Here is a 19,808-nt window from a genome sequence, read left to right as displayed (position 1 = left end):
TAACCTATTTTATAAGAGAATTAGATTAAAGAATGGCCGACGTCATAATATCGGTGTGTGACGTCGCAATACCGTTTTAGGGTTGGAATAGAAGCAAAGGATCAATGGCGTCGCGTGACAGTATGACGTTCATCAGACAAGCACAATTTTTGTCTGCTTTCAAAATTGCTCATATTTTCAAAAACAAACTCTATATTATGAATGTTCAAGGTTTTTAATATAACCCATAGTCAAAATTTAGTGTAACAAATCGATTGTATAAGGCTATGGCTGGAACAGTTGTAGAACATAATATGCATAATATGACCGCGTCCATACTGAATACTACTATGAACATGATCATGAATAACATGACAATGCCTTCCGGTGGAAATATGGGACATCACATGCACGGTATGAATGGAACCATGGCGCCAATGTCGAACAGTACGGAGACGATGGGCCACGGTCACCATATGCATGACGCAGTTACCAGTATGACCATGGATCCAAACCCCATGGGGCATAACGGGCATATGCATGGTACACAAAATCCTGAAATGACTGGTGGAATGGGCCACGAAGGTCATAGCATGCACGGTACTGCTGGTGGTCATCACGGAGGTTCAGGCGGAGTGAGTATACACCTTTAACAGTTTCAATAACTATATTATGATCGATAATTCCTATACGATTTTGTATTTCAAGTAAGACTTCTTTTTATTTTTTTCTTCAGAGTTGTTTTATTGATGTACATATGTATATCACTCAAGCTTCTGACTGTTCTAGATCGGAATAATTTGTATTTCCAGGTATATTTCGACTTCCCTCTCCCTCTTCACATCTTATTTTACGGCTGGGAAGTTACAACACAAGGTGAGCTTGCTGGAGCGTGTGTCGCTGTACTCGTGTTGTCAATAGTGTATGAAGGACTGAAAAGCCTGCGTCAGAGTCTCATATGTAAAGTTGTAAGTATTGGAAAACGTTCGCCCTCTCTAGGAAGTAGTGTTTACTGTTATTTTTCGTCTAGTCATTTCACACAACATTCTTGCTTGCCACAATGCGGGTGGAAAGTACGTTAAAGGCTGAAAAATAAAAACATATATATCCTGTAGCTAAAGTAATTCATAAATTATTATTCATGCATATTTTGATACGTTATATTCATAAATTATGTTTGATTTGAAGAAATCCCGACCAAGGCAATTTCGGATATCCTCTTACCAGTCTCAAAACAACCAAGATCAATATGAAATGAGCGTGAGTTAGGTAGAAAACATAAATTAGATCCCTGTTCGATTCATGTAGTTGATTTCTATTACAATAAATCGCAATACCACGAGTAGTTTAATATTAAGCGTATCTGTTGCGTTATGGTAGAAATTATGATACAATTTTATCGTTTTAAAAACTGTATATATCAATGTCATTATTATCCATTGCCAGATTATCTATTGCGTTCTTCATTATTCTATGAATAGGCTAAAATAATGTAGTTGTTAGTGGTAACAAAGATTCATCGACCAGATTCCAAGTTTACAATAGCGACAATAATATACGGTCTATGGTGGCCCATCGTTGTCACGTGTAAAATTTAAAAAAAAAATGAAAAAATAAAATGAGAAAGCGAAAATAAAAAAATAGTTGTGAAAAAACATAAAAATAATTGAAAAAAAAAGAAATAAAAAAAAATTTAAATTAAAAAAAAAAATTGAAAAATAAAACAAACAAAAAAATTTAAAAAAAAATTAAAATTAAAAAAAAAATTGAAAAAAAAAAAAATTTGGAAAAAAAAATTGGATAAAAAGAAAATAAAAAGGTTGACAACGATGGTCCGCCTCGTGGCCCATCGTTGTCACGCGTTTTTATTTTTAGAAAATTTGATGCTGCTTGGGACCAACGTTGTCAGACTTAATCCTACACGCACAAATGTGTTTCCTGGGTTTCTAAGTCACTACTGATTTTCATGACCAATATCCAATAAATTCAACATGAAAATGTTCTACAAATTCTCCATGCTACAAGTTCAGCCACAAGCAATATATTTATAATAAGGATAAGAGAATATAGAATTGGATACGAAAATTTGTTTTTACGTGTAGAAGGTAATTTAATTGGAAAATGCTGCTTAACTGCTCAGACACTCGTGCGATGCCGGTACGGTATCGTCTGACCGTACCGGTACCCATGCAATCACTCGTGAAAGAATGGGAGATGATGAGTGATTGTATGGCTACCGGTACGGTCAGACGCAAAGCGACTATAACCGACTACCGGTATTTGGTAAGACGGTACGGTACCGGCATCGCGAGTGTCCAGACAACTGAGTAGTTAAGCAGCATTCTCCAATTAAATTACCTTATACACGTAAAAACAAATTATCCGAATTTTCGTATTCAATTCTATATTCTCTTATCATTATTATAAATATATTACTTCTTGTTGAACTTGTAGCATGGAGAATTTATAGAACATTTTCATATTGAATATTGCTCAAGAAAATCAGTAGTGAGTTTGAAACCCAGGGAACACATTTGTGCGTGTAAGATTATGCCTGACAACGTTGGTCCCAAGCAGAAGCAAATTTTCTAAAAATAAAAACGCGTGACAACGATGGGCCACGAGGCGGACCATTGTTGCCAACCTTTTTATTTTCTTTTTATTCAATTTTTTTTTTTTTAATTTTTTTTTTTTTTTTTTTTTTTTTTTTCGTTTTTATTTATTTATTTTTTTTTAATTTTAATTTTATTTTTTCATTTTTTTTTTAATTATTTTTATGTTTTTTTACAAAAAATTTTTTATTATCGGTTTTTTATTTTATTTTTTATTTTCAATTTTACGCGTGACAACGATGGGCCACCATAACGGTCCAACACGCTGGCGAAGGGCAATTGAGGAAGAACTCCTTTATAAATTAACAAATTAAATTTTACTACAAACAAAGTTAATGTATTTTTTATAACCTAAAGTATTTTATACCAACTACATACAAAGATTTTGATTCAAATGAAGTCAAGATTTAGGTTTTCAAAGTATTTCACGAAATGGGAAGTATGGTGAGCGCGCAAGTTAACATAAAATGTCTGTTTTCTCAATGCGCAAAATTAATTTCATGTTTATAACTTTTAATTAGGCAAAAAACGAAAGAAGACATTTGCTCAAGTCTGCTGTAAATGAACTATCAGAAGGCACAAAAATAAAGAGCCCAGAAAGAACTTGTGTGTAAGTGATATTGACAAATAGTAATCAAAACTATTCCTACATACTCATACGTATTTGTATTTAGAGGATCCAATGTTGGTATGTAATATACTACATACAAATGTGTATAAGTCAATATGAACAATTTAACAGCTATACTAATCCGCAAGCTGACCAGGTAACGTTTAGGGGCTAATGTTGTGCGACAAAATTTAATTTGTATGAGTTTTGGAAATTCACCTAAAACATTTTTATTATATCCAATTGTCACTATCATTTAAATCTTGTCGAATGTTATCAAAACTTTTAACATTCCCATAAGAAATCAAACTATAAATATAACTATATATTATTCGATTTGATCGCTTGCCTCATTGTAAGAAAGGTGGACATGCCTGTCTCTTGTGCGATGAATGGCGCCATGACGACAGAATAGCGCTGTCAGGCACTATAGAAGATTTAAAATTATATCGATTTTTTTTTCAGGCAAAAGATATTCAACTGGTGGCATATCCTGTTCAGCTTCATGCAAGTTATTCAGACAACACTAGGAATGTTTCTCATGTTAATTTATATGACATTTAACGTTTGGCTGGCGGTTTCAGTATCCCTGGGATCAGGGCTTGGATATTTCCTATTTGCTTGGAATAAGCGTCATGTTAGTGAGTTTGACGATCACTGTGGGTAATTTACCCAATCATGCTTTAAAACTGTAAATTTAAAATCGTTATACATATTTATATTATATACTTACCAAAGGTGGCTCTTTCTAACGCAATTATTTCTGTGAAATAAATTATTATTAATTAATAAATGTGTGTCAAATGAAGAAGTGTAGTATTCAAGTTTAAATGAAGTTTAAAAAATTTTTGTTCGAGCAATTCTGTTGAAAATGTAAAAAGTACAAAATGTATGTTGCATGCAAGATGAATATTTTGTATCTTAATTCAGAAAAAAAATCTTTTAAATATTACAATTAGAAATATAAACAAGAAACAATAAATATGCACTGAGAGAAAATTTGACTGTCAATCCAAAATTAGGTCTTATATTGATTTGTGATATTCGTAAAAAATATTTAAATCATATGTTTGGCTTTAATCAACGACTAACATACCGGCTTTAATGGACCTTTTCCCGACCTTTGACCCCCGAAAAATTCTTTTTATACTTTACCATTGCAAAATTTTCGAGGCTTAATTCAAGAGTGGCTTGCGAGTTGGCGCCTGTAAAATGGGGTATGTGTTTCAAACCATTATTATGATTCATCGCATATAACAATATGATTTTTAAAAGTACCGGTAAATAATTTTAGCCTAGTCTATCACAGCTATTTCTTTTTTATTACTGCAATTAAATTGAAACTCCCAAGAGGACAGAGTGATCATTGAATTACCCGATTTATATTTAAATTTCCGAAACACAACTGAAAACTAACGAATAGAGTTCAAAAACGCGATAACGAGGTAATGTTTACGACCACGCCTGAAAATCTGTCTGAGTGGGAAAAGTGTCTGAGCGGATGCGAAAAGGTAGCATTGTTACATAACTTTTTGAATCTTGCTGATTGGCCAATGTCATGAAGTAAACAAGAAAGTCGATGCTCGAGAAAACGTCCATTAAAGCGAGGGGCGTTGAATTTTGTTACGGTCAATGTCGATTTTGAGAAAGTTTTTTTACGTAGTTTTCTAAAAAAATGCACAGTCTAGGTAATTTGATTAGCGTTTTCGAGAAATGGGTTGGTCATCGGATCTTGTCTGTTGAAGTAGGATCGAAAGAGATAGGGGGCGATATCGCATTCTCAAAACACCAGAATGTTACCGGTAGCCTACTGCAACGGTTTGCAGCAGTGTGTTTAAATGATTGACAGGCGAGATTGCATGACGTCATAGTTAGGATGTTTCGTTTAGTTAGAATTAGAATGTTCTGGAAAATATGTTATTAGGTTGGAAAACATGAGGTTAGGATATGTACCGTACTGATATTGAGTTCAGTTGCATATTGTTTCAAGTGCAGTTTTAAGTATTCTGTTGCGTCTGCAGCTGCCGCAAAACCATGGCCGCTACGGCCAAACCTATGGCGACTGACTTTTTAGCTGCCACAAACCAATGACGAGCTGCCGTTACTGCGGCAGCAAATTGAAAACCAATGGCAGGTAAAAATTTGGGTAAGTTGGAACGTTTTTCTTATGGATACAGTTTGATGGATTTGGGGTTAGGGTTTAAGTAGATATAATTCCGCATGATCAATTAAAATCTGGTACACTAATTTGTGAATATACCGTTAATACTGATTGCAGAATACTGAATAGCGCTATAAAACCATGGCAAATCGTGGCAGGAGCTGCCATGAAGTGGTACGAACCGCGCCTCTATTGTTTGACAAAAAGGGAATTAATTGTTATGTTCTTGTTTACACAGTTTGTCAGAGAAGCACCGAATTCAATGTCAGTTACCGTAGTTTCAACATTGTAATTACTGATTAACATAACTGAAACACAATATTTCACGTTTGATAACATTACTGCATTATTTCTGGACTTTGTCCTGTGGAAGCTGGATTTCCATGCTATTAAAATATTGAAACACGAGTCAAACTGCATTGAATTGTTATTCATCAGTCTGCTAGCTTTCCATCAACAGACTAAGGAAAGCATTGAATGCCTGCAGCCACACAGAAAATCAGATTGAACTTGCAAAGGGAAAGTATGATATATTCTGCAACAAGTAATTTGGCAAATACCTACTCGTTTTCGTGGAAATGAATGATTGATTATTTCATTTCCAACATCATATTTGGTAGAAAAGGATATTTATTCTTGACGTTATTACTGTCACACCGGGAATTGAAGTTTGGCGTCCCGTGTTCCGGGCTTGGCTACGGTTGTCCCAGAATTTACTGACAACCAAGGCGTTCTAAAATAAAAGGCCATGTAAGTGTGTCGGCTTCGTTCAAAACTGGAAACGGATGTAATTCACGCGAATATTACAAAAAACGGTTACCTCTGTGTGGGTCACTTAAATAGAAGCGAGTTGAAACTTTGTTAGGACATGTTTTGTCAACCGTGTCTTCCTGATGACATAACAATCAAATAAACTCCGATCGCAAAATGGATGATGAAATAATATACAGTAGATCATTCAACTTGGTATATTAATTGAAAAAAAGCAGGTAGTTTTTGAAACGGTTCTGTAGGTTCTGTAGATGTAAAAGGCGAGTAAAGAAAGAAGGTGAAGATTAGATTGATTAGTTTGTATAACCTCAAATGATGCCCCAAAGATTCAACATTTCACAAGTTTCTTTGATTATAATCGCTGCACGATCATCAGTCTTTGACAGGCAGTGCGCACTGTTGCTTTTGATGTCTTTCGTGTTTCACAAGCTACTGTTGCATCAATTTTAAATTCTAGACAACAAGATGCCCCGTAAGGGTTTATCACCAAGTTGGCAACCTAATCAGCAGACATGATGATTTAAACCTTTTGTCGCTCGCGGGTCAAAATCAAGGTTGCAAGTCTTTGGCGGGCCGCACAAATTTTTAGAACGTTGAAAACTGAACGGATGATACTTGTTACAATAAAAACCAAGCAGTGATACATCTCTCGAATAGAATATAGCTTCATTTCCTCATTGCCCTGCATCTCAAAAAATTCCATTTGAATACTTTCGGCGTCATTAAATCCTTTGCACTCAGCATCAACTTTTCTGCGTTTTGTTGCCATTTGTCTAATTATAATTAAACTATAGGCTCATTAAACGAGTAGTTGTATATTATATATTTGTTAGAATATAATTTAATTTAGTCTACACGTGCCACACAATAAATTCTGTTGAGTAATGAATATAATCGTCAAAACAGCTGTTTTGTTACTATAATTTGGTGAAGCGTCGCGGGCCGGATTAGATTACTCTGCGGACCAGATCCGGCCCGCGGGCCGTAGGTTGCCGACCCCTGATTTAAACCTTGCTAAAATGTCTTCAAATTATAAAAAAAAAAAATAGTTGGAAATTTTAGGCTCATTTGTAGTCTATTTGTTTAACTGTGTTTGTGACAAATCTAAGGCTGACTAACGTTTTTTCCCCCGAAGAATCGGGGGCGATGATAGACAGAGAGAGCTGTAAGGGAGCGCTGGTGCATAAAATGTAAGGATCACTGTTATATACGACAGAACCGCAGCCTCACTCCCTGGGGCGGGCCTAAGGAATGCCGTAGAGACGCCCCGGGGCGCGTTGCAGGGGGCAGCAGATAGGCAGTTTGATCTTATACATACTGTTTTTGTTGCTCAGTTTGTCAAATGGCGTATGTGTACGATTTTATTATAACTCCTACTTACCTTTTTTTATTCGTTCTCATGTATAACCACATCTATAATTTGTTTTTCCCCGAAATTATTTTTGAAGTTAGATAAGGGGGGCATCATTACAGTATAAAAACCCGCCGCGGGCAGCAGAAAAGTTTGGCATATGTCATGTCCCATTTTACTACCGGTTATCATCCCAGGCAGCGTGTGGGAGAAATAGTGAACCAGTAAAATATTCCTTATGCTCGGACTTGGATGATGCTGGGAGTCGTCGTACAAATCCTGCGCGCAAATCAGCAGTTTTGTTGTACAATGTACATGATTATTCTCCACGTGAACCCAAGCCGACTAATCAGATTCTGCGGTGGCTCGTTCCTAACCTCTAACTTTTAATATCAACCTCCGAGCATTATTTTCTGTGATTTTATCTCTCTTTCTCTCTATATAAATATGTTTTTAACGTGATCTAAATCTAGTTTTGTTATAGTTCGGTAACCGCGGGTGCAAAGGGTGAGCATACGCATGTGCCATTACGAATGGTTTGATTTGTTAACCACAAAACGTGTGTAAATTGACGCTTGTTTTGGTTGGAGCAATGAGGATATATGAATGTATAAATCCTCATTGTCTGAAGAGAAAACTGCTCGCAGTCAGTGCTGCGTGTATATTTGATAATAATCCTGAATGTGGGTGAATGGGCACAATCGCTGGTTACAGCGTTCATTATAAACCTTTATATAGGTTTTGCCCGTTTTCCCGATCTTTCAGTTGACCTTGTTCTGTGTTCTTTTTATTTGTGTTGTAGACGAAAGATCGAAATAAAATTGTATTGTATTGTATTGTAATTTCGAGGGGGGTCGATCAACTTGGGGATATGTGAGAAACACAGTTTTTAAAAACCGACAACATATCCTATCGTAAATAATAAGTCCCAATAAAGGTTATCTGTACGAGCTGTCACTCATATACTATGTCGATTTCGGTCAGACACTATAACATTTTTTATTGGCGAGGTGCATACCCACGTATTCGCTGATACTGTACTTACTTCATTGCAGTGTTGAATTTTGAGTCGTTTTTCGAACTACGTCGGAATAAGCTTTGGTGCTCTGTTGCGCTACTCTGTGCCTCGGGCGAAGTAAGCAAGTGTTTGGAATCGTATCAGGATGTAATTGTAATTCTTCTGTTATTTGAGTACAGAGATAGGATATGTCTGGAAGAAATCTGACTTTGTTCTTCCAAAATCAGAAAGAATATTTTAGCACCTGTTACTACGTTTGCTGTGTAGAAAGAAAGCATGGTCAACCCAGTGAAAGCGTCTATTGCGATTGCTACGCTTGTGTCAACGATTACATTAATAGGTTTCATTAGATATCGCTATATAGCTTCTAGAGTGAAACTCCCGACTGAAAACGAATATAAGCCAAGGTTTGTTGTTCCTTATTTTCACACTATTGCCAGTATCCTTCGGTATTTGATATGTATAGGCCAAGTTCTGAAGTTACTACGGTCTGACGGTGCTAAACTAATTTATGATTTTTGTACAATCTCAACCACTTTTTTGATCATTTTCATTTGTACTTGAACATGCTTATTCAAAACTGTAATAAGAGGTGTCTATCCTTTTATAAATGAAAAAATATTCTATATATAGATGCAGGGTATTCCTTGGAGCTAGATTACGTAATTTCTTTATATTGAATATAATTTGTTAATATATGTTGTTGTATTGTCAACTGATATTTTTTTATTTCAGGAAAATAGATTGGGAATATTTCAAATCCTTGCCAAATCGATTTGCTGCAAGCTACTATCCGCAGAAACAAACACACAAAAATGCTATAATTGAACCAATCCTGAAAAATGAGGTTTGTTATCCGGATGGTTATTAAGTCATATAATGTAATTATCTATACTTTGTCCTATAAACTTGTCCAACACATAGAAATTGTTTTGGAAACTGCAACTGCTTAAAATTATAGCAATTTTATTTATTTTCAGTTTTTCTATTCATTCAATTATCAAATAGAAATATTATATAATGCTTTGATTTTGTTTTTCAGGCTGATGGGAAATTTAATGTGACATTTATAATATACTCAACTCCTGAAAATTCTGCTCGACGTCAGTTGGTGAGAAATACTTGGGGATCGATCAAAAATTTCAATGGAGTTAATCTTTTTCGAATCTTTGTTGTTGGCATAACAGAAGATTCAAATGTTGAGGTATGAGCCTTTACAGGTTTGAATCATTGAAATTCTCAATTCAATGTTATATACTTTGACAGGACATGCCTCGATTTAAACGAGGGGATTTGACAATACAAGTAACAGTTTGAAAAATGAGTTCTAATTTCTGATTCACAACTCAGTAATAGTTGAGGTCCTATTCATCTCATATATTCAATGTTATGCAAATTATTAATGTAGGTAATGCAATTATGTATATCATCAATAGAGTAAGCTATGCAAACTTTAGTACCATTATGGTGCTGGTGGCGCTTTATTCTGAATAAATATATGACTAAATATATAATGGAAAAATATTATTTATTAATCATTCGTGTCTGTCTATTTGATTATTTTTACAAGTTTAATGAAAGACAATATTTTCTTCTTTAGATTGGTCTGAAATCTGAAGCTGAAAATTTTGAGGATATTCTGCAAGTTAATGTATCAGATAGATTTTTGACATCACCGAAAAAATCTTTATCTGCTTTCTATTGGATTAGAAACTCTCTGCAGGCTCATACAACGTTCTATATTACTACTTTGGACAACTGTGTTGTGAATATTAATACGGTGGTGAAGTTTTTATTAGATCACCAGGATGAAACTGCAGAATCTGTGCATTGTGGGTATATGTTTGAAAAAGACACGGCTGTGATTCGAGGTAGTGGCTTCAGGAGTATTTCCAAAGAGTTGTATCCGAAAAAAACGTATCCACCATTCTGTAGACAGAATTTAGTAATCTTAAGTTTTCCATTTGTAAAAATGATTCATGAGGTATCATTATCAACTAATATTTCAGGGTTTAATCTTGAAGATGTCCTACTTTTTGGAATTTTACGTGAAAAATTAGGAAAAGAAAACAGCATAAAAAATATTAAAAATGGTGGAAAACCACTCGTTTATTATCCATGGGATGAAACTGATAAAGTTTTGCTTAAAATGAAAATAAAGTGGAAAGATTGGAAAAGGGAATTGTTTAGAGCAGTTTCATCGAGCCTGATACCCAAATGAGATGCAATATACAAAAATTTATCTATATTTCAATGCACTTGTCAACTATTCAATCTTGAGAATGGTCTTTGGCACTTTCTTAATCCATAAATTGCACTTATATTGCAAGGAAGTCAAAATTAAAATATAATAGTTTTATTGTTAAATTGCACTTATGCTGAGAACAAGACAAATTTTCACACCTCAGCTGCCTCAGACGTTCATGAAATAAGAGAGCATTCCTTCAATATATGAACACGAAGGCCAAAACAAAGTAGTACGGTATGAACAAATCGGTAGTCGAACACTAATCCTGACCGAATTATGTTAAACGACCAAATAAGTGATACACCTTGTATAAATGATTTGTTTGTGTCTTACACACTTGTATGACAAAGCAGTTAAAAGAATTAAAAAATTCTGTAATATGCAATAAAGTCCAGTCCAACAAATTTGCATTTGGTGACTGTGAATAAATGCTGCTACTTGTTAGCATCTAAAAGACTGTAGAATTTGAAATAACAGTTTTGATTTACTTCTGTAGTAAGGTGTTAATACGAATCCTGCCAAATTATATCAACATTGTGAATACATAGCTTCTTATCATAAACAGCAATTACATACCGTACATTTAATCTATGTATTATTCATGTGCAACCTTACTTCGAAAATTTGTGGTACAGCATTGTTTTGATGTGCAATACATCCCTCAAGAAGCTCTCGTACTTTAATTTACGCAATCTTAAGCAGCCTGAATTATTAATAGTAAGAGAATAACTGTATTTCAAAATACAGATCAGTATTTTTATTTTCAGGTAACAAACTCGATATGTCTTCATTCTGAAATCAACGAATATTTTTATATGTAAAATTGTTAAATAAATAAAAAATAAATATGTTAAGAGTCCGTCATCTCACAATAACAATAACCAAAAAATTGAACAAATTTTTGTCTATTACCACTTTTAAATTGAGTCGATAAAAAATTATATTTAGACTCTTGGAATCATGAACACTATCAGTTTGTTCCAACATGGCACAAAGTTTTGAATTTTACATGTCTTCACTTTTATTGATTTATTACGTTTAATAGCTATAACCTGATTTAGATATTTGTGATAAGATAGTATTGCAGTAGACCACAGTACTAATTGAAAATTTATATTATAGTACTTGTATATTTTCCAATCATATATTGTATTTATGATGCTATTTTTCAATTGTTTGATAGAGAAGCATAAATACTTTGGTGGGGGTCATTTAGCAGTCGGTGGAAGTTTTTAAAACTTCGTAAAATTTTGATTGTCCAAGAATGGATCATCACACTTTAAAAGGGCAGCCTTCTTCCAACTTCGTAGCATATAAAAGGAAATTTAGAGCTTTGATCTTTCTCATAATGATTTAGAACAAGTACTTTTTACCTATTTTCTGCTATATGCTTTTTATATTGCTCATAATGGATCAAATCTATATTTTTACCTATTGATTTATAATTGATTTTCAACATGACACAATTTTGTATAGAAGCATTCAAAATGTTTAATATTGCATACATAGTTTTTGAGTTGAAAATATTGCTGTCTAGTTTTGTCAAGAATGTGTGTTATTGTGTGGTTTTGCTCTAGACACTTTTTGTATTGTTATGTCAGCTTAATCAAATATTTGATACTCTTACATTTATTTATATAGGTTCGTATTTGCTCAATAGGTTTTTTCCATTTTTAAAAATTGTGTTCAATCAAACCATTGTGTTTGAGATATCTGTGCTTGGCTCAAACAGTCAATTTTGTAGGTTGATATTGTTGAAGGTACTAAACCCGGATCAAAACGCACATACAATACACATTCAAAAAACAACTTCAAACACACAAGCTTTATCATATTTTATTTAAATTTGAAAAATGGTACCCACATCTGAAATTTTATGTTCTATCTAGTAGTGTGATAATTTTCTCATTGTTTCCTTTTGGATGCCAGCTGTGCAGATATTATTTATTCCACATCACATTGTGAATTTTCTATAAATTTAAATTCCTAAATGATTCTAAAAAATTTATATCAAAAAATTAATAATTTAATCTTGGTACATATCTTTATACATGACATTTTTATTGTACTATTAAAATGATATTGTTTTTCATTGAATGCAGTGCGATGTGTGGTATATATTAAATATGCTCTATTTAAACCATGTTTTCTATGGTCTTACATAAATATTTGCTGCCAAAGTTTCTTGAAAGTCAACTATATTGCATTTATATTATCTAGTACAGGATGAACATTTATTCTACTAATATCCGTTCTATGGATGATACTTTCTTTACACTCATTTCTAAGCGAAATAAAATTGAACTTGATTGTTAAAAGTCACAGATTTGTGTCACCATGACTTGAATATGGTTCTTGATATGTGGATATCCGTTTAGTTCAGTTTATTAAATAATTTTCTGTGAAGACAGGAAGCCATTCGAAAACCGACTCTCGTTTGACAGAAATTCCATGCGGGTAAGAATTCTAGAAACTGGGTGATGGCAACGTTTATTAAAACTTGCGATGTTTGCAAAACTGTACCCTTTTCGTTTTAATATATAGATGTCATGTATTAAAAGTATATTCCTAGATGGTCGGTTAATCAAGTCTCGTACCAAAATGAGATGCAATATACAAAAATTTATCTATATTTCAATGCATTAATCAACTATTCAATCTTGAGAATGGTCTTTGGCACTTTCTTATTCTTCAAATTGCACTTATAGTGCAAGGAAGTCAAAATTGCAATATAATAGTTTTATTCTTAACTTTCTCTTATGCTGAGAACAAGTCAAATTTACACACGCCGACTGCCTTGGGACCTTCATGAAATAAGTGAGCATTCCTTCAATATATGGACGCGAAGGCCAAAACAAAGTAGTACGGTATGAACAAATCGGTAGTCAAACCATGATCCTGACCGAATTATGTTAAACGACCAAATAAATGATACACCTTGTAGAAATGATTTGTTTGTGTCTTACACACTTGTATGACAAAGCAGTTAATAAGAATTGAAAAAATTCTGTAATATACAATAAAGTCCAGTCCAACAAATTTGCATTTGGTGGCTGTAAATGAATGCTGCTACTTGTTAGCATCTAAAAGACCGATTGTAGAATTTGAAATAACAATTTTGATTTACTTCTGTCGTAAGGTATTAATACAAATCCTGCCAAATTATATCAACATTGTGAATACATAGCTTCTTATCATAAACAGCAATTACATACCGTACATTTAATCTATGTATTATTCATGTGCAACCTTACTTCGAAAATTTGTGGTACAGCATTGTTTTGATGTGCAATACATCCCTCAAGAAGCTCTCGTACTTTAATTTACGCAATCTTAAGCAGCCTGAATTATTAATAGTAAGAGAATAACTGTATTTCAAAATACAGATCAGTATTTTTATTTTCAGGTAACAAACTCGATATGTCTTCATTCTGAAATCAACGAATATTTTTATATGTAAAATTGTTAAATAAATAAAAAATAAATATGTTAAGAGTCCGTCATCTCACAATAACAATAACCAAAAAATTGAACAAATTTTTGTCTATTACCACTTTTAAATTGAGTCGATAAAAAATTATATTTAGACTCTTGGAATCATGAACACTATCAGTTTGTTCCAACATGGCACAAAGTTTTGAATTTTACATGTCTTCACTTTTATTGATTTATTACGTTTAATAGCTATAACCTGATTTAGATATTTGTGATAAGATAGTATTGCAGTAGACCACAGTACTAATTGAAAATTTATATTATAGTACTTGTATATTTTCCAATCATATATTGTATTTATGATGCTATTTTTCAATTGTTTGATAGAGAAGCATAAATACTTTGGTGGGGGTCATTTAGCAGTCGGTGGAAGTTTTTAAAACTTCGTAAAATTTTGATTGTCCAAGAATGGATCATCACACTTTAAAAGGGCAGCCTTCTTCCAACTTCGTAGCATATAAAAGGAAATTTAGAGCTTTGATCTTTCTCATAATGATTTAGAACAAGTACTTTTTACCTATTTTCTGCTATATGCTTTTTATATTGCTCATAATGGATCAAATCTATATTTTTACCTATTGATTTATAATTGATTTTCAACATGACACAATTTTGTATAGAAGCATTCAAAATGTTTAATATTGCATACATAGTTTTTGAGTTGAAAATATTGCTGTCTAGTTTTGTCAAGAATGTGTGTTATTGTGTGGTTTTGCTCTAGACACTTTTTGTATTGTTATGTCAGCTTAATCAAATATTTGATACTCTTACATTTATTTATATAGGTTCGTATTTGCTCAATAGGTTTTTTCCATTTTTAAAAATTGTGTTCAATCAAACCATTGTGTTTGAGATATCTGTGCTTGGCTCAAACAGTCAATTTTGTAGGTTGATATTGTTGAAGGTACTAAACCCGGATCAAAACGCACATACAATACACATTCAAAAAACAACTTCAAACACACAAGCTTTATCATATTTTATTTAAATTTGAAAAATGGTACCCACATCTGAAATTTTATGTTCTATCTAGTAGTGTGATAATTTTCTCATTGTTTCCTTTTGGATGCCAGCTGTGCAGATATTATTTATTCCACATCACATTGTGAATTTTCTATAAATTTAAATTCCTAAATGATTCTAAAAAATATATATCAAAAAATTAATAATTTAATCTTGGTACATATCTTTATACATGACATTTTTATTGTACTATTAAAATGATATTGTTTTTCATTGAATGCAGTGCGATGTGTGGTATATATTAAATATGCTCTATTTAAACCATGTTTTCTATGGTCTTACATAAATATTTGCTGCCAAAGTTTCTTGAAAGTCAACTATATTGCATTTATATTATCTAGTACAGGATGAACATTTATTCTACTAATATCCGTTCTATGGATGATACTTTCTTTACACTCATTTCTAAGCGAAATAAAATTGAACTTGATTGTTAAAAGTCACAGATTTGTGTCACCATGACTTGAATATGGTTCTTGATATGTGGATATCCGTTTAGTTCAGTTTATTAAATAATTTTCTGTGAAGACAGGAAGCCATTCGAAAACCGACTCTCGTTTGACAGAAATTCCATGCGGGTAAGAATTCTAGAAACTGGGTGATGGCAACGTTTATTAAAACTTGCGATGTTTGCAAAACTGTACCCTTTTCGTTTTAATATATAGATGTCATGTATTAAAAGTATATTCCTAGATGGTCGGTTAATCAAGTCTCGTACCAAAATGAGATGCAATATACAAAAATTTATCTATATTTCAATGCATTAATCAACTATTCAATCTTGAGAATGGTCTTTGGCACTTTCTTATTCTTCAAATTGCACTTATAGTGCAAGGAAGTCAAAATTGCAATATAATAGTTTTATTCTTAACTTTCTCTTATGCTGAGAACAAGTCAAATTTACACACGCCGACTGCCTTGGGACCTTCATGAAATAAGTGAGCATTCCTTCAATATATGGACGCGAAGGCCAAAACAAAGTAGTACGGTATGAACAAATCGGTAGTCAAACCATGATCCTGACCGAATTATGTTAAACGACCAAATAAATGATACACCTTGTAGAAATGATTTGTTTGTGTCTTACACACTTGTATGACAAAGCAGTTAATAAGAATTGAAAAAATTCTGTAATATACAATAAAGTCCAGTCCAACAAATTTGCATTTGGTGGCTGTAAATGAATGCTGCTACTTGTTAGCATCTAAAAGACCGATTGTAGAATTTGAAATAACAATTTTGATTTACTTCTGTCGTAAGGTATTAATACAAATCCTGCCAAATTATATCAACATTGTGAATATATAGCTTCTTATCATAAACAGCAATTACATACCGTACATTTTATCTATGTATTATTCATGTGCAACCTTACTTCGAAAATTTGTGGTACAGCGTTGTTTTGATGTGCAATACATCCCTCAAAAAGCTCTCGTACTTTAATTTACGCAATCTTAAGCAGCCTGAATTATTAATAGTAAGAGAATAACTGTATTTCAAAAGACAGATCAGTATTTTTATTTTCAGGTAACAAACTCGATATGTCTTTATTTTGAAATTAACGAATATTTTTATATGTAGAATTTTGTAGGATAAATATGTTGAGACTCCGTCATCTCACAATAACCAAAAAATTGGACAAATTTTTGTCTATTACCACATTTAAATTGAGTCGATAAAAATTAATATTTAGACTCTTTGAATCATGAACATTATCAGTTTGTTCCAACATGGCACAAATATTTGAATTTTACGTGTCTTCACATTTATTGGACACGTAGTGGACATAACGATCGTTTCAAAATTTTGTTTTTATTGTTATTATTTGTCTCCGTCAACACGTTTTGAAGAAATAGCTTTTCTCTTCGAATACTGGACCAATTGCTTTGAAATTTTCAGTGGTTAAAGATAAAAATTTTCTCCAGAAGGCTATTACTTTTCCCCCCGCTATGACGTCATCAAAAATATGTGACTCTACGTGTCCATATATTTGAGCATAGTTCTCTTGTTGATTTATTACGATAACCTGATTTTATGTTTTTTATATTGCTCATAATGGATCAAATCTATCTAATCTATTTTTACCTACTGATTTATATATTGATTTTCGACAGACACAATTTTGTATAGAAGCATTCAAAATGTTTAATATTGCATACATAGTTTTTGAGTTGAAAATATTGCTGTCTAGTTTTGTCAAGAGTATGTGTTATTGTGTGGTTTTGCTATAGACACTTTTTGTATTGTTATGTTAGATTAATCAAATATTTGATACTCTTACATTTATTTATATAGGTTCGGTTTTGCTCCATAGCTTTTTCCATGTTTAGAAATTGTGTTCAATCAAACCATTGCCCATTGTATTTAGAATATCGGAGTTCGGCTCAAACAGTCGATTTTGTAGGATGATATCAATGAATGTATTAAACCTGGATCAGAACACTCGTACCACACACCTTGTATACTAAACTGGCGGACCGCCGTCCAACCCTTTCATGTATTTGATTCGGACCGCACCTAATTCTTAATTTTGGATCAATAACCCCACTTTTGAAGTTTCCTTTTATAAAATGACATTCATAGTTTTGAATATATATATGAAAAGAACCATAACAAATAATCTTGATTAGCTAATAATCGTTATCCGGCCGAGGAAGTGCGCGTTTGAGGATACCGAAATATAATTTCTGGAAAGACCAGACCCAAATAATTCTGAAGTTTTGTATGCTGATCTTCGATAAAAATAGTTGAGTAGCCCTGCAATACACATTCGAAAAACAAATTTATAACACAAATTTCATCAAATTTTATTTATATTTGAAAAATGGTACCCACATATATATATATATAAGCATAATCCTAGATTAAACATCTTTTGAAATTTTATGTTCTATTTAGTAGTGTGATAATTTTCTCATTGTTTCCCTTCAGATGCCATCTCAGCAGATATTATTTATTCCACTTCACATTGTGAATCTTCTATAAATTTGAATAAATGATTCTAAAATGTGTATATCAGAAACTTAACAACTTAATCTTGGTACATATCTTTGTACATGACATTTTTATTGTACTATTGAATTTGAAATGATATTATTTTTTATTGAATACATGTGATATATATTGAACACACTACATTTAAACCAATGCTTGTACATAAATATTTGCTGCCAAAGTTTCTTAAAAGTCAATTATATTGCATTGCGTCTAGTGCAGGATGAACATTTATCCCACCATTCTATCGATGGTACTTCTTTCGTTTTTATGCGAAATAAAATTGAACTTGCTTGTTATCAGTCACAGATATGTCTCCATGACTTCAATATGGTTCTTGATATGGGGATACCAGTTGAGTTCAGTTTTTTAAATAATGTTCTGTGGAAGACTGAATCCATTCGAAAACTGAGTCTCGTTTGCGGGTAGGAATTCTAGAAACTGGGAGATGGAGGTATTCAGATTCAGATAAATTAAAGGGACAATATATATGATAATAGATCTATGTGAATTAGCGCAAGTTCAAACAAATATGGGGACTTCGACTTATCGAGCAGATGCCAGAATCGATTGTCAGTATTGAAAAATGAATGGATTTCAAATAATCTACAGACCATGTCGACTTGAGAATCGATACTGTAAATCTCCGCTCAATATAGCGCACCACCATAACGGCAAGTTAAATATAAAGTACACTAATCTATCTATTATATACAGGGATTCCATAACGTCCTTATTTCTAAGATTCGTCCTTATTTTTGGCTTGCGTCCTTATTTTTTGCTTCCGTGTCCTTATTTTGTCTTATTTGGACTTCATAAAGAAGGCTTTGTGTTGTTTGTTTTATCGCCAAAGCTTTATTGTGGCATCATAAAAGCAACACAATCTTATTTGGAACACAAAGAATCAAGGCACAGATAGGCATGAAGCATTGCTAGTGTGGCGATCCTTAGGTTTTGTCGTGGTGTATTTTAGCTATTTGTATTTTAGCCTAAATTTAAAAATGAACAAATGTAAGAACGTTTTTCGTGATGAGTACGGGAAAGAATTCGAAGGTAAACGAAGCTTGAAGGGTGAGTGCTTCGCACGCTGTGACGTCTGTAATTATAACTTTAACCTGACGGCCATAGCAGAGCCAGCTATTTCTGCTCACAATGCAGAAATTTTTCCAGTTGTCCTTATTTTGGGTTCCAGATCGATGGAATCCCTGATTATATACAATCACGCAATAAACAATATATATATATATATTGATTTGTATATTTTATGAATATGTTAGAAACTCTAACATAACAATCATGTGTTTGAACGACCGCGATAAATAGACACGAACTGTTGTTAGTGCGAAACACGACTCTTGAATTAAATAGAATGATAATCTCCATTCTTGCTATATATATTTATCATTATACGCATATGAATCCACTTGCCTGAAGGAATAGAGCAGGAGTGGCCAACTAGTCAAAGACCGAGAGTCGCATTTCGTACTTTATTATCACCAAGAGCCACATTATAAACAAGAACACACATGAACATCAGATATACCTT

General features: G+C 32.9%; 2 protein-coding genes across 2 annotated transcripts; both read left to right on the top strand.

Annotated features, from left to right (window-relative positions):
* The first annotated feature begins 192 nt into the window (after window positions 1-192).
* LOC120328756 (high affinity copper uptake protein 1-like) lies at window positions 193-4,093 on the top strand. Its single transcript, XM_039395291.2, has 4 exons — window positions 193-614; window positions 792-947; window positions 3,113-3,201; window positions 3,667-4,093. The coding sequence occupies exons 1-4, from the start codon at window positions 267-269 to the stop codon at window positions 3,866-3,868; spliced, it is 795 nt and encodes a 264-aa protein (XP_039251225.2). The 5' UTR covers window positions 193-266; the 3' UTR covers window positions 3,869-4,093.
* A 4,266-nt stretch (window positions 4,094-8,359) lies between these two features.
* On the top strand, window positions 8,360-18,570 carry LOC120327947 (beta-1,3-galactosyltransferase brn-like). The gene is made up of 4 exons (XM_039394324.2): window positions 8,360-8,909; window positions 9,238-9,349; window positions 9,545-9,706; window positions 10,103-18,570. The coding sequence occupies exons 1-4, from the start codon at window positions 8,779-8,781 to the stop codon at window positions 10,721-10,723; spliced, it is 1,026 nt and encodes a 341-aa protein (XP_039250258.2). The 5' UTR covers window positions 8,360-8,778; the 3' UTR covers window positions 10,724-18,570.
* Window positions 18,571-19,808: the final 1,238 nt, after the last annotated feature.

The sequence above is a fragment of the Styela clava genome, chromosome 7, assembly GCF_964204865.1.
Source record: "Styela clava chromosome 7, kaStyClav1.hap1.2, whole genome shotgun sequence".
Taxonomy (NCBI): Eukaryota; Metazoa; Chordata; class Ascidiacea; order Stolidobranchia; family Styelidae; genus Styela; species Styela clava.
The sequence above is the reverse complement of the archived record's forward strand: the minus strand, read 5'-3'. Positions and strand labels throughout refer to the sequence as shown.

What these genes read in the sequence shown, in the direction of transcription:
- LOC120328756 (XM_039395291.2), top strand. Translation starts at nt 267, where the DNA reads ATGGCTGGAACAGTTGTAGAACATAATATGCATAATATGACCGCGTCC. An exon ending in ATCACGGAGGTTCAGGCGGA is followed by an intron (nt 615 to 791) that starts GTGAGTATACAC and finishes TTGTATTTCCAG; the next exon opens with GTATATTTCGACTTCCCTCT. An exon ending in AGAGTCTCATATGTAAAGTT is followed by an intron (nt 948 to 3,112) that starts GTAAGTATTGGA and finishes ACTTTTAATTAG; the next exon opens with GCAAAAAACGAAAGAAGACA.
- LOC120327947 (XM_039394324.2), top strand. Translation starts at nt 8,779, where the DNA reads ATGGTCAACCCAGTGAAAGCGTCTATTGCGATTGCTACGCTTGTGTCA. An exon ending in AACCAATCCTGAAAAATGAG is followed by an intron (nt 9,350 to 9,544) that starts GTTTGTTATCCG and finishes TTTGTTTTTCAG; the next exon opens with GCTGATGGGAAATTTAATGT. An exon ending in CAGAAGATTCAAATGTTGAG is followed by an intron (nt 9,707 to 10,102) that starts GTATGAGCCTTT and finishes TTTCTTCTTTAG; the next exon opens with ATTGGTCTGAAATCTGAAGC.